The sequence below is a fragment of the Alosa sapidissima genome, chromosome 5, assembly GCF_018492685.1.
Source record: "Alosa sapidissima isolate fAloSap1 chromosome 5, fAloSap1.pri, whole genome shotgun sequence".
Classification (NCBI taxonomy): domain Eukaryota; kingdom Metazoa; phylum Chordata; class Actinopteri; order Clupeiformes; family Clupeidae; genus Alosa; species Alosa sapidissima.
In genome coordinates, this window is record NC_055961.1 from 10,230,530 (window position 1) to 10,246,105 (window position 15,576).

The following is a 15,576-nucleotide window of genomic DNA, read 5'->3' on the forward strand; positions in this document are numbered from 1 at the left end:
GGTGTAAGTCGTGGTATTTGTAATGTGTTATTTGTGAAGTGCAATGATATCACTTCCTGTAGCCTTTTCACACTGTTGCACGTTGAAGATGCTATATAAAACAACAAACATACATACAACATCAAAGAGTTGCAGGAAAAGGTTTTGCTCATAAATAGACACACACACCCGCACACACATAGAAGAGGGATGGCTGGCTGTGGCGAGGGTCCAGAGAACGATGTCTGTCTGAGGTGGACATGGGTTAGAGTCATCGTACTGTTTTGCTGTTACGGTAGGCTCTGAAATCCTCTCTCACAACGTTACATTCTACATCTCAGGCATTTAAACATCATACAGGGCTTTACTGGTCTGTAAGACATCAATTTGCAATTGAGCAGTTTTCATCCTCAAATTAAAAATTTTTGGTGGGTGAAATTTGGTATAGGCTACTTTTTGGTAAATGGTATAACACCATTATAAATGGTATAAATATATCCTCTAGCTGAGATGCTATGTTTTATGAGATCCAACAGCGCTGACTCTTAGCCACTGTAGGCCAAGCCTGTTGAACTGATGAACAGTAACGGGCAATCATATTGACCTGGGGCCGTATTCACAAAGAGGCTAAAAGCTGCTACTGACAACTAAATGCCAAAACATTTGATTTCTTATTAGTTATTTTACAGCCTATAATGTATATAAAACCAACAACCAAGGTTTTGTGGACTGTTTGGGTAGACAGGTGCAAAAATGCACTTTCTTCAAAAATAACTTTTTAAAAAGTTGCTGTTAAATTACCAGACAAGTTTTAAATAGGAAAATTACCGGAAATCTTAGTCACTTCTAAAAGTTATGCTAGCAGACGAGATGCTAATGGTCTAATCCAATTCAATGATCTATGCTAGGCTGGAGCTAAAAGTGGTATCGCCAGACTCAGAGAACGGCTAGATGAACTGGAGAAAGGTAAAATCAATTGTTTAACTCAAGGGGAGGTGGAAAATGAGTGTAATTCTCCAAATGGTGAACTATCCCTTTAAAACAAACCACACTCAGACATGTTACAAAGATTGTCTTTAACAGAATCACAAAGCAGTACAAAATCACATTCAGCATGACGTGACACACATACACATAACCCATGGGTCAGAAAAGATTACAATTTTAGCTGAAAGACTTTCATTCAAAAAATGTGTAACTCAGTGATAATGATCCTAGTCAAAGACCCAGTGAACAGCAGCAGTCTTGAAATAGTCCCAAAGTGCACGTGCACACATGTTTCCTTTCAGGACAAAAATACCCGACCACAGGGCTCGATGGAGTATTAACACCTACAATAGTTAACACCTACAATAGTTAACACTCAGAGTTTCAGAGAAACCCGGTAGAGCTGTAACTCTCGACCCATGAAGAACGAGCTGTTACACTCTGTCTATGCCCGATCTGTCTATTCTGTTAGAATGACAGGACAACTACTTCACAGAATCTCCCTTTGCCCAACTAAGGACAGCAATAGTACTACAAGGAACAATAGTACTCACCCTAAAGCACATTGAATGACCTCTGTGTATGAAATGCGCTATATAAATAAACTTGACTTGACTTGACTTGACTAAAGAGAGCTCTGTGAACTGGGCAATGAACATTTGATCAGTTAGCAGAAAGCATCTGAGAAAATTAAGTTTGGTCTTAAGTCTAGATTCGAAACAGTTGGGGCAACTTTGATCTCATCTGAAAGTTGGTTCCAGAGCTGAACAGCATACAGTAGTAACTAAAACATGCATCACCATGTTTAGTTCTAACAGTAGGTTTTACTAACAAGTATTTCTCCTGAGACCTGAGAGGTCTGGAAGGTGTGTAATGCTGAAGAATGTCTGCTAGGTAATTTGGTCCTGTTCCATTTAGTGATTTATAAGCAAGTAGAAGTGCTTTAAAGTCAATTCTGTGACTACTGGAAGCCAATGCAGGGACTTACTGTAAGTATTTGATCAGTTCTTTTAGTTTTCTTGAGAATCCTAGCTGCTGCATTTTGTATCATTTGAAGCTGTTTGATAGTCTCTTTTGGAAGGTCTGTGAAAAGCCCATTGCAGTAATCAACCCTACAGGAGATGATTGCATCAATAAGTTTGTCTAGATCATGTTTTGACATTAGTTTGGCAATGTTTTTGAGGTAAAAAAAAAACACTTTACTTGACAGTATCGACATAAGAGTGACATGACACTGTCATGAACATAATGACAATATAAACCTAACCCTAACCTCTAACCCTAATCCTAACCATAACCCTAATCCTAATCCTAACTTGTTATGACAAAAAACGAATGTCACTTAATACCAGAAGCGTTATGTCATAAACGTTTATGACACATTTATGACAGTGTCGTGTCACTCTTATGTCGATACTGTCAAGTAAAGTGTAACCCCAAAAAATGTAGATCACTATCAACTATGACACCAACATTTTTAACAGCATCCTTTGCTTTAAGATCTTTTATATCATGGAGAGTGGCAACTTCAAGTCTTTCCTCCTTTTTACCAAATATAATTACTTCAGTTTTTTCTCTGTTCAACTGAAGACAGTAGGCCTATTTTACATGTAACTTTCGTAACGTATATCTCACATCCGTCTCAGGATTTATGGTCCAAGGTGGTCACTCTCCTGCTAAGGTGGTAACTGGGGGCAACCTCACAGCCAGGGCCGGATACAGTGTGACGTTCCGCTGTGAGGTTCGTGATCGTAACAGCTCCCACATCAACATGGTGGAGTGGACCCGGTGTGACCGAGGGGCGGCGCCCAGTAAGGTCCTCGTCTTCATGACCTCGGGGTCAAATCTGTCGCTCAGCGACACCCACCAGGGACGTGTCACCATGACGACAGCCAGTAGCTTCACCCTGAGGAACGTGAGCATGGAGGACTTTGGGTTGTACTGCTGCAAGGTGGGTAGAGAGAGAACCAGGGGTGAGGAAGGGGCAGAGAGGGAGCGAGGGATAGAGAGGGGCATTTGAGGAGGAGAGGGAGGGATAGATAGAGACTGGAGGGATGGAGGGAGTGGAGGAGGAGGTGTGAGCAGGTGGCCAGTGGGTTTATTTCAGCTTTTCTGACTTCAATCCCAAACAGCTGAACGTGTTCCCTGATGGAGTGCTGCAGGCAGAAGTGCATCTGAGTGAAGGAACCGGAGAGGAAGACCATGAAGCTTCTCAAAGACCCACACTGTTTGGTAAGGGACTGGGTCTGCAAGAAGTGTGTGTGTTACTCTGTGTGTGTCTGTGTGTGTGTGTATGTGTGTGTGTGTGTGTGTGTGTGTGTGTGTGTGTGTGTGTTACTCTGTGTGTGTCTGTGTGTGTGTGTGTGTGTGTATGTGTGTGTGTGTGTGTGTATCGTCCCACGCTGTTAGGTAAGGCACTGTGTCTGCAAAGAGTTTGTTTTACTGAGTGTGTGTGTGTGTGTGTGCCCCACTCTGCATGTAAGGGACGGGGTCTGAAAGGAGTGTGTTACTGTGTGTGTGTGTGTGTGTGTGTGTGTGTGTGTGTGTTACCCCACACACCCGCAGTCCTAAGTGTACATGTGTGATTTGTACAACCCCAAATCAGAAAAAGTTGGGACGTTGTATAAAATGCAAATACAAACAGAATGTGATAAGTCTTGTAAACCCATATTTAGCAGCAAAAATGACATAGACAACATTTCAAATATTGAAAATTAAAATTTGGACTATTTCATTGAAAATATATGATCATTTTGACTTTCATGTCAGCAACATGTTTCAAACAAAGTTGGGACAGGGGCATGTTTACCACTGTACAACGGTGCTGTCCAACATTCTGTAAATGTTTAGGAACTGAGAAGTTTACTGTTTAAATGTGTGCAGATGTACAGTAAGATGCCCATGCTAGGCACTAAAGCAGCTACACCGTCATAGATGTTGGGTTTAGAACTGAGCACTAAAACAAGTTGGATAGGTTGGATACTTGGATAGGCCTTCTGCTCTTTAGCCCAGATGAGTCCATGATTTCCAAAAAGAATAGCAAACTTTAATTGGTCTAACCACAGGACCTTTTTCCACGTTACTTCAGTCCATTTTAAACAAGCTCAGGCCCAGATAAGACAGTGGTATTTCTGTATAATGTCTAAATACAATTTTGGCTGTTGCATGGTAAAGTTTACACTAGCATTTCTGAATTGAGTATCAAACTGTGCTAGACATGGTTATCAGAGGTTTTCCTGAGCTAATACAATGATTTTCTTTAAAGAAACAGGTCTGGTTTTAATGCAGTGCCATCTGAGTTCCAAACATATTGAATATTCTTACCAGCTCTATCCCTAGTTTGCTGAGATTTTTCTGGATTCTCTGAATATTTTAATGATGTCATGTATTGTAGATGAGGAACTCCCCAAATACTTCACAATTTCATGTTAAGAAGCATTAAAATGACATTGTTTTATCATTTGTCCACAAAGGTTTACCCAGAGTGATGAATACCCCTACATCTTTACTTCTAAAAGACTCTGCCTCTCTGGGATGCTCTTTTGCATACCCAATCATGTTGCCAGTTACCCTAATTAGTTGTGAAACATTCCGCCTTTTTGTTTTCTCTATCATTACACAACTATTCCATTACACAACTATTTTGTTACCCCCATCTCAACTTTCTTTGAAACGTGTTGCTGGTATCAAATTCAAAATGAACATATATTTCATATATAAAATATATGAAAATATATTTTCCATGAAATAGTCAAATTTGTCCTTTTCAACATTTGATATGTTGTCTGTGTTCTTTTGGCAACTAAATATGAGTTTATGAGATTTGCAGATTTTGCAGTAGTTTATGAGTTTATTTATTTAAAATGCCATGTGGTGTACACATATTGTATTGTATTGTACAATATTATGCTTTTATCTGATCAATTATGGATGTATATAGTTATACCAGTGTTACGTAAAGACCAGTTAACGAAAATGACAAATATAAATGTGTGTGTGTGTGTGTGTGTGTTTACTCCCAGGCCTTCCTCCACAGGTCGTGTACATCTTGGGAGGCGTTGTGTGTGGTGTAGTGTTGGTGGTTGTCGTGACGACTGTGATTGTTTGTAAGGTGAGTCTGAGTTGCACTCCATCCTCTGAGTTCCACAAGGTCTCAGCGCAAACCTCTACAAGGCCACCAGGGCATATCCACCACAATGAAACCTTCTTTTTAAGTCATCAACTAATCCTGTGTTTTGATTCAAGGCATCTATACAGTACAGCAAAAGTCATCCAATCTTGTGTCCTGATTCCTCTCCTAGAAGCAGCGCAACTCCAGAGTCCAGCTCCAGTACTACGCCAACGTATCAGTGCACCAAGGGAGCGTCCCAGAAAGGTCCTGATGACGCGGCAGAGGAGAACATCAAGGGTGCTGAGGAGAATGTTAAGGGTGCTGAGGAGAACATCAAGGGTACAGAGGAGAAGGATGATGATGATGATGAAGAGAACCAGAATGTCCCTGTGTGTCCTGACCCTTAAACATGTCACACACACACACACACACACACACACATACACACACACACACACACACATACATATTTACTGTCGGTACACGACTGTCTGCATACAGACACACAAACTGTTGTGCTCACTTGCCAGCCTGTTAGCACTCAGGCACACACACACACACAGGCACACACAGACACACACACACTCAAAGGTACACACACACACACACACACACACACACACACACACACACACACACACACACACACACACACACACACTTACAGGTACACACACACACACACACACACACTCAGGCACACACACACACACACTCACAGGCACACACACACACACACACACTCACAGACACACACACACACACTCACAGGCACACACATACATGCAAACACACATACTCAGACTCACATGCACACATACAGACACACACACACACAGACACACACATGCACACTCACTCACACACACACACACACACACACACACACCAAGGGTGGCAATAAATGTGAATGACGATGTAGAATGAATATTATTTTTTAAAACGGCATTGATACATAATCTTTACATGCCATGCAATTTCTGAAACCTGTTACTCAAACAGCAAAATCCCACATCAACATGGCAAAACCAGAAACAAAGTATCTCACTAAGCCTCTGGCTGTCATAATATCATAAACATTACATGCATGGGGCAAATTTCAAGACACGATTATTAGACCTTGAAAATAGAAGATAGGAAAAGTCTGACAGTATGAACAACCACTAGATTAGATTAGATTAGATTAGATTCAACTGTATTGTCATTGTGCTGAGTACAAGTAGGAAGACAAACAAAATGCAGTTTGCGTCTAACCAGAACTTAGTTGGTTGGTTGTCACCGAGATGCAGAACTAAAGTTCAGTATGTTAACAGCCGCAGGGAAGAAGATTCCTCTGAACCTGCTGGTTCGGGTGCGGAGAGACCTGTAGCGCCTCCCGGAGGGGAGTGGGGAGAACAGTCCTGGATGCCTCGATGGAGGAACCGTTGGGCAGTTTTCACTAAACAGGAAAGTTAGCTTTTGAAAAGGAATGAATGAGTTTGGTATGATTTTGCTAATTTGTGGCGTTTTTTTTGTTTTCTGTATTTGTAGGTTTGTAAATTGTGTGTAGATATGTGAAACAAATCAAAGCTGTACAAAATACGTATGACCACCGCTCAGTCCTGCACATTCTCTCTGCAAAAATAACAATCCCGCTTGTCAATTTGTTGCATGTGTGCGTTTGCTTTTGTGTACTGTACAGTAAATGAGGGTTTGCATGTGTGCGTTTGCTTTTGTGTATGTACAGTAAATGAGGGTTTGCATGTGTGCGTTTGCTTTTGTGTATGTACAGTAAATGAGGGTTTGCATGTGTGCGTTTGCTTTTGTGTATGTGTGCTTCTCTGTGTGTCTGTGCACTTATGAGTGGGGGTAATGGGGTGTGTGTGTGTGCGTACAGTATGTCTGCTTGCCTGCACACGTGTGTGTTTAATATGTGTGTGCATGTGTGTTTGCTTGTGAGTGTGTGTGTGGGGGTAATGGGGTGTGTGTGTGTGTTTTTACGCATGTGTGTGTTTTTGTGTGTGTTTGATCCCGTGAGGGAAATTTGTTCTCTGCATTTATCCCAATCTGTGAATTAGTGAAACACACTCAGCACACAGTGAACACACAGTGAACACACAGTGAGGTGAAGCACACACTAATCCCGGCGCAGTGAGCTGCCTGCAACAACAGCAGCGCTCGGGGAGCAGTGAGGGGTTAGGTCCCTTGCTCAAGGGCACTTCAGCCTGGTCGGGGTTCAAACCGGCAACCCTCCGGTTCCAAGTCTGAAGTGCTAACAAGTAGGCCACGGCTGCCCCATGTGTTCGTGTGTGTGCTTGTGTGTGTGACTGTGTGTGAGTGCTTGCGTGTGAGACCTGTGTGTGCGTATGTCTACTGTGTGTGTATGTGTGTGTCTTTGTGTGTGTGAGTGTGTGTATCTGTGTGTATGTGTGCATGTGAGTCTGAGTATGTGTATTTGCCTGAGTTTGTGTGTGTGTGTGTATGTATGTGTGAGCATGTGATTGAGTGTGCATGTGTGTGTGCCTGTGTGTGTATGTGTGCATGTGTGTGTCTGTGTGTACAGTTTGTGTGCATGTGAGTCTGAGTATGTGTGTTTGCATGTGTGTGCCTGTGAGTGTGTGTTTGCGTGTGTTCATGAGTGTGTGCGTATAGTGTACAGTCACTAAATGTACACATACTGTATATAAATTTATTGGCAGTATCAACATAAGCGTGACATGACACTGTCATGAATGTGTCGTACACATATGACATAACGCTTCTGTTACTAAGTGACATAGTGATAGCTTAGCTCATGTCCATAAATACACACACATGCCCACACACACACACACACATCCGCACACACACACACACACACACACTCACTCATCTCGGACCAGGCTGAGTGATGGCTGGCTGTGGCGAGGGTCCAGAGGACGATGTCTGTCTGAGGTGGACATGGGTGAAGGTCATCGTACTGGTCTGCTGTTACGGTAGGTTCTGAAATCCTCTCACAACGTTACATTCTACATCTCAGGCACTTAAAGATATCATACAGGGCTTTCTTTTCTGGTCTGTGAAATATCAATTTGCAGTTGAGTAGTTTTCAGTCTCAAATTCAAAATGTTTTGGTGGGTAAAATCATGGACGGATTATGAACTTTCGGGCCCCTGGGCCCAGATGTATTAAGGGCCCCCCACTAATTGTCACATATGTCGGAGGGGGGGTTGGAGGTCCTCCCCCAGAATTGTTTTTATTTGTTTGATGTGATTTCCTGTATTCTGGTACATTTTGGGGATGGCCAATACTTTAATTCAATCACATTTATAGTACATCCTGATTTGATATTGAAGCAGTGATTCCATGTAAAAGGCCCCCCTGGGCTTGGGCCCGGTAGGCCCATGCAGTAATCCATCCCTGGGTAAAATGTATATTATTCTATACTTTTACTGCTGCAGAACATTGCTGAACATGCTCTACAGTAATTTCCTGTGGATTAGCCGCATTGTGTATAAACCGCAGGACAGTGTTTTATGCAAGTAAAAAAATAACAACAACTATTAATACCATAAACCCACCAAAACATTTTGAATATTCTTAATTTAAGAAGACTTATTTAAAGGAGTCATATCAAGACAAATTTGCTCAAGGCGTGGGAGGCCAAATGTGCTTGTTTATAGGATGAGACATCTTAAAATAAGTCAAACTCTTTTAAATTAAGTCAAATGATTTCACGAGAAAGCGATAGGTAAGTCTCTTTATACTGAAAACAATACCAAGTACATTTTTTTTATTTTGATATAAGATTAATAATACTTGGTTAGGTTTTGTTAGATACTGATAGAGGAAATAACATATATACAGTATACACTATTTGTCAGGCCATTCTTAATGATCTGCCTGGTTAAATAAAGGTAAAAAAAATAAAAAAAATAAATAAAAAGGAATGATTGAATTTGGAATGTAGAGTTTGGTATTGCACATTTGTGGTGTTTTCTGTGTGCAGGTTTGCAAGTTGTGTGTAGAGGTTTGAAAAAATGAGACACAGATTCACACTTTCTTTCTCTGTTGTTCATTGGATGTGTGTCAGAGTGCCAACAGTAGTCAGCGACAAACAAGAGCTGCGTTGTTTAGGTTTGAGTCGTGGTCTTTTTAATGTGTGGTTTGTGAAGTGCAGTGATGCCACTTCCTGTAGCCTTTTCAGCAAACACACACAGCATTGTGGCTCTCGGCCTACAACCTCAAAGAGTTGCAGGAAGAGGTTTTGCTCATAAATAGACACACACACCCCCACACACACACACACACACACACACATAGAAGTCTCGGACCGGGCTGAGTGATGGCTGGCTGTGACGAGGGTCCAGAGGACGATTTCTGTCTGAGGTGGACATGGGTGAAGGTCATCGTAATGGTCTGCTGTTACGGTAGGCTCTGAAATCCTCTCTCACAACGTTACATTCTACATCTCAGGCACTTATCATACAGTGTTTTACTGGTCTGTATGATAGAGATCCTCTATATGGCCTGGTGTGGGACAGATAACACATAACAGTGTTTTACAGCTCTTCGATTCACGGTAAAATGTCATTTTTGGTACATAGCTAATTTAGATACACCTATGGTGTGGGAGGTTGCGTTTCTTGAGTCCGCCATCTTGGTTTGTATAGAAATGAATATTAAGTGACACATACACGCAACACGGCGGAAATACGGGACCGACGGTAATATTAGATAGTTATTTTATAATGTATATAAAACCAGACATTAACTTAATTTATATTTAACTTTTAATTAGAACTACAACCTAAGACATTAACTGATGGTAGGCCTATTTTACATGCAACTTTTAATTTATGATTACACCAATCAGATACTAACTGACTTTATATCTAACTTTTAATTATTATTATAACAAGCTGCGTTGTTTAGGTTTGAGTCGTGGTCTTTTTAATGTGTGGTTTGTGAAGTGCAGTGATGCCACTTCCTGTAGCCTTTTCAGCAAACACACACAGCATTGTGGCTCTCGGCCTACAACCTCAAAGAGTTGCAGGAAGAGGTTTTGCTCATAAATAGACACACACACCCCCACACACACACACACACACACACACATAGAAGTCTCGGACCGGGCTGAGTGATGGCTGGCTGTGACGAGGGTCCAGAGGACGATTTCTGTCTGAGGTGGACATGGGTGAAGGTCATCGTAATGGTCTGCTGTTACGGTAGGCTCTGAAATCCTCTCTCACAACGTTACATTCTACATCTCAGGCACTTATCATACAGTGTTTTACTGGTCTGTATGATAGAGATCCTCTATATGGCCTGGTGTGGGACAGATAACACATAACAGTGTTTTACAGCTCTTCGATTCACGGTAAAATGTCATTTTTGGTACATAGCTAATTTAGATACACCTATGGTGTGGGAGGTTGCGTTTCTTGAGTCCGCCATCTTGGTTTGTATAGAAATGAATATTAAGTGACACATACACGCAACACGGCGGAAATACGGGACCGACGGTAATATTAGATAGTTATTTTATAATGTATATAAAACCAGACATTAACTTAATTTATATTTAACTTTTAATTAGAACTACAACCTAAGACATTAACTGATGGTAGGCCTATTTTACATGCAACTTTTAATTTATGATTACACCAATCAGATACTAACTGACTTTATATCTAACTTTTAATTATTATTACACCAATGGGACATTAAAGGAAAACCGAGTGCTGTCGATACGAAAAAAAAGAGAAGTGTAACAGTATTTGATGAGCTTGAGAAACAGAGGTCTACTGTATGTGAAAAATATCCGGAGTTCTCCTTTAACTTTCGTAACATCTCACGTCTGTCCCAGGCGAGGTGGTCCGAGGCGGTCAGTCTCCCGCCAAGGTGGTAACCGGGGGCAACCTGACAGCCAGGTCTGGAGACAGCGTGACGTTCCGCTGTGAGGTTCGTAATGGCTCCCACATCATCACAGTGGAGTGGACCCGGTGTGACCGAGGGGCGGCGCCCAGCAAGGTCCTCGTCTTCATGACCTCGGGGTCACAGCTGTCACTTAGCGACACCCACCAGGGACGTGTCACCATGACGACAGCCAGCAGCTTCACCCTGAGGAACGTGAGCATGGAGGACTTTGGGTTGTACTGCTGCAAGGTGGGTAGAGAGAGAACCAGGGGTGAGGAAGGGGTAGAGAGGGAGCGAGGGATAGAGAGGGGTATTAGAGGAGGAGAGGGAGGGATAAAGAGGGGTATTAGAGGAGGAGAGCGAGGGATAAAGAGGGGTATTAGAGGAGGAGAGGGAGGGATAGAGAGGGGCATTAGAGGAGGAGAGGGAGGGATAGAGAGGGGCATTAGAGGGAGGGATGGGAGGAGGGAGGGATGAATACTGGGAGAGATGGAGGGAGGAATAGAGAGACTGGAGGGATGGAGAGGGGCATTGGAAGGAGGGATAGGAGCACTTGGGGATGGAGGGAGTGGTGGAGGTGTGAGCAGGTGGCCAGTGGGTTTATTTCAGCTTTTCTGACTTCAATCCCAAACAGCTGAACGTGTTCCCTGATGGAGTGCTGCAGGCAGAAGTGCATCTGAATGAAGAGGCAGACCATGCAGCTTCTCAAAGAAACATGCTGTTAGGTAAGGGTGTGTGTTTGCGTTTGTGTGTGTGTGTGTGTGTGTGTGTGTGTGTGTGTGTGTATTGTGGTGGATATGTTCTGTTCTGTGTGTATGAGGCCTGAGAGCTTCTCTGTCTTTACACAGAGCCATGATGAATGCATCACACACTCATTTTATATCATGTGATCTTTATCTCAGCAGTTTATCTCTACAGTCCAGAACTGTCTGATCTGTAGTTTGTTAGTTGAGTTTAAAAATGTCATGTAACACATGTCTAATAACACATATCTAATAATATGCCTTTATCTTGTCAGTTGTCAGTATATAGTTTATATCATAATACCAGTGTTACAGACCAGTTAATGTAATACCAAATGTAAAAATATGTGTGTGTATGTGTATGTGTGTCTGTTTAGTCACAGGTGTTGTGTGTGCTGTAGTGTTGGTGATTGTTGTGACGACTGTGATTGTTTGTAAGGTGAGTCCAAGTTGCACTCCGTCTTCTGATTTACACAATGTCTCAGCGCAAACCTCCACAAGACCACCAGGGGGCGTGTTGGAACCTTCTCTTTGTAGTTATGGGATATCCCAACTCAACACATACAACACATAAGTCACAATCACCTAATCCTGTGTTTTGATTCAAGGCATCTATACAGTACAGTAAAAGTCATCCAATCCAGTGTCCTGATTCCTGTCCTAGAAGCGCAGAGTCCAGCTCCGGGACTACGTCAACGTATCAGTGCACCAAGGGAGCGTCCCAAAAGGTCCTGATGACACGGGACAGGAGAACGTCAAGAGTGCTGAGAACATCAAGGGAGCAGAGGAGAACATGAAGGGTGCAGAGGAGAACATCAAGGGTGCAGAGCAGAACATCAGGAGTACAGAGGAGAACATCAAGGGTGCAGAGCAGAACATCAGGAGTACAGAGGAGAACATCAAGGGTGCAGAGGAGACCGACCAGCGCCAGGCGATACTGGCACCCTGCGCCAGATCATGTAGAGGTGTGTATGTATGTGTGTGCATGATCAGCTGCGGTGTCCCACACCAGGCCATATAGAGGATCTCTCTCTCTCTCTCTCTCTCTCTCTCTCTCTCTCTTTCTTTCTCTCTCTCTCTCTTTCTCTCTCTCTGTGTGTGTGTGTGTGTGTGTGTGTGTATGTGTGTGTGCGTTTGAAACGTGCCTGACAGTATTCCTCAATTTGATGCTGTTACTGTTTTCTCCTGCAGGGTCTGTCTCACTTGGACCTGAGGAAGCAGAGATGACGACGCAACAACACGCCACCTAGTGGTTAAACACCTGTGCTGCACGAGGAGTTGCATTCCCATCTCACTTTTTATTTTGGGAATTATTAGCTATATTTATACTTTTATTTTGATGACTATTGATTTATATTTCAAACCTTATTTTAATGTTATGTAAACATTTTTGTATTTGCACATGTACTGTATTCTGACATAGTTATAATAGCAGCATATGTTTTTGTTTTGTTTGGATAGATTAAGTGAGACTATTCAGAAAGTATTTAAATCAGGAAGTATATATTTATGGATTGATGTCACACATAAAGGTTACTGATGATGTCACTTGGTCCGTGTACTTTTGCGTTCATTCATTATTCTATTTTGGAAGTGAAATGGAAAATGGAAAAGACAATGCTGACTTAAAGCAACACCAAAGAACTTTCCCTCTGTCACACGCACGCTATTTGTTTATCCAGCACTGGCTTTGCAAATAACGATGTCCACAGACAAGGTAGAATATTTTGCATTACTTATAAAAGTACGATGTATTGCGACATCAGATGCAAGTCAAATTTGTAGTTTCTTATGTCTCATTCCATCGAACTACAGATCCACTACCCGATCTGGCAAACTTACATAGTGCGGTTATAGTTGATAGAGGGCCACGAAGCGAATGCATAATTGCCGTTCACCCTGTTACGAGTTGATGAACCACTGAAACGATTTTCATGATAATGTGAAATGCAAAATGCAATAAAGAAAAATAAATGTCATCCGAGCGTTCCGTTCACAGCACATAGCCTATGCTATGCGCGTATATTCGAAAAAAATAGACCAGTGCAGTCTGTTTTACGCGTCTCAAATGGAACGCTTCAGTTATGTGGCCAGTCTAGCCCCCCGTAGCAGCTTTATTTGGACAGTAGGCTACCTAAAGGGTCTGAACTAGATATTATGAAGCAATGGTTCCTTTGGTCGCCTGCCGGTCATACATTTCCATCGGGTTGGAGCAGTCTACAGAAGTTTGAATGCGCTCGGGGTCTGGCCATTCCATTTGCTGACGAAACGTTAAGTTCTAACTGCGCATCATGAGAAAGCCTAGCCTACTCCCATGGGCGGATTATGAACTTTCGGGCCCCTGGGCCCAGATGTATTAAGGGCCCCCCACTTATTGTCGTATATGTGGGAGGGGGGGTCAATTTTTAAAATATTTTGATGTGATTTCCGTATTCTGGTGCATTTTGGGGATGGCCAATACTAAATTTAATCAGATTCATAGCCTTCATCCTGATTTGTTGATATTGAGGCAATGATTCCATGCAAAGGCTTGCCCCCTGACCCCTTGGGCCCCTGGGCCCGGTAGGCCCGTGCAGTAATCCATCCCTGCCTACTCCATACCTGTCAACAATTTAGCTTTCCAAAAACGGGAGGGGGGGGGGGGGGGGGGGGGTCAGTGTTTATACCGGATCTGTGTTTGCATATTTAATACGTTTCATACACGTGTTATAACACTGCATTTCGGTCGTTGCTTTTACCTTACCATTACCTTACGCATGCCAGTTATGTATCCGCCAGCTGCCTGCCTGCAGTCTACTTCCAAAACTCCAAAGTTGCTTGCTGTCAGATTTGGTTCCGAGGGCACAAGTTCAGTGTAACACTCAATAACAGTTTATGTGATGTGTTAATCAATTAAATTCCCAACAATTTCACAACAGCTAGTTCTGGAGTAGGCCATTCAACTAGCCCGCTTGCTTACGACGAGACTCAGGCTGCGCAGTCGGCACCATCTTCCTTATTTGGGTTTTGGGTTGCCAGGTTTTAGCCTATGACAAAACGGTTGAAATTGAAACTAAGTGATCGTGTATGTGTAGGGTGTATTTCATACACAATCTGGCAACCTGAATGGATCAATGATTTTAAAATGACGTTTGATGGCCATGCAAATTACGAGTTATTATGAGTTTTCCGAAATAACAGAACGGGAGGGTGCTGGGAGATGACCTTGAAATACAGGAGAAACCCGGGAAAAACGGGAGTGTTGACAGGTATGGCCTACTCCTCGCTTGAGTTCGTGATTGTGAACATTGCAAAATCTACACTAAGCATCCACGTCCTGTGCCAATGTCTGTGAGGTTCTGTGAAATGGCAGCAATGCATCGCATGCTTTGGCAACAGGTCATAAATGATATCTGTAGGTTTGCCTTTATGCCTCAACAGACTCATATCATTCAGACTAGTTCTAAGCCTCTGACTGTCTCAATATCATAAACATTTAGCAAACCATTACATACATGTTGTACTCTGGAAATCCAGAGTTCTCGCAAGAGCACAATGGAATTGCCTCTGCGAGACACTCTGGCAATGAGCAATGATGCACATTTTCCCCTTGCATTCCGGGGAACCAGCTAAACTGATGACAGCGCTGCAATGTTGGAGGACTGTACACATTGGTCGTAGTGTTATCCGATTGCATCAAAGTCCGAAATCATTCAGAGTAAACATGGTCTAGTGTTATCCAATTGCGTGCAGTGAGATTTTTAAATGCATGCTTGTTGCCGCCCCTCGAGTTGGGCCATTACATTGTTCATGGCCAGACCCTTAATCTTTCTAGATTACCAGGGTCTGGATTTTCCAGCCTATACATCTTGCACAGTCCAAGTCAAGTATTAGACCTTG

The 15,576-nt window shown here is 42.6% G+C and overlaps 1 protein-coding gene across 2 annotated transcripts; it reads left to right on the forward strand.

Moving 5' to 3' along the window:
* Positions 1-7,901: 7,901 nt before the first annotated feature.
* LOC121708697 lies at positions 7,902-13,245 on the forward strand. Of its 2 annotated transcripts, none has more exons than XM_042091524.1 (6): positions 7,902-8,031; positions 10,905-11,203; positions 11,589-11,679; positions 12,075-12,136; positions 12,362-12,662; positions 12,889-13,245. In XM_042091524.1, exons 1-6 carry the CDS (start codon positions 7,947-7,949, stop codon positions 12,945-12,947), a joined length of 897 nt encoding a protein of 298 aa, XP_041947458.1. In that variant the 5' UTR covers positions 7,902-7,946; the 3' UTR covers positions 12,948-13,245. The 2 variants fall into 2 exon arrangements, with proteins under 2 accessions (XP_041947458.1, XP_041947457.1); XM_042091523.1 differs by lacking the exon at positions 7,902-8,031 and adding an exon at positions 10,066-10,263.
* The last annotated feature ends 2,331 nt before the right edge of the window (positions 13,246-15,576 follow it).

Bases quoted from the DNA above. Each gene is read 5' to 3' on its own strand.
- LOC121708697 (XM_042091524.1), top strand. From the start codon at position 7,947: ATGGCTGGCTGTGGCGAGGGTCCAGAGGACGATGTCTGTCTGAGGTGG. The intron at 11,680-12,074 runs GTAAGGGTGTGT...GTGTCTGTTTAG, and splicing joins TCAAAGAAACATGCTGTTAG to TCACAGGTGTTGTGTGTGCT. The intron at 12,663-12,888 runs GTGTGTATGTAT...TTTCTCCTGCAG, and splicing joins CTGCGCCAGATCATGTAGAG to GGTCTGTCTCACTTGGACCT.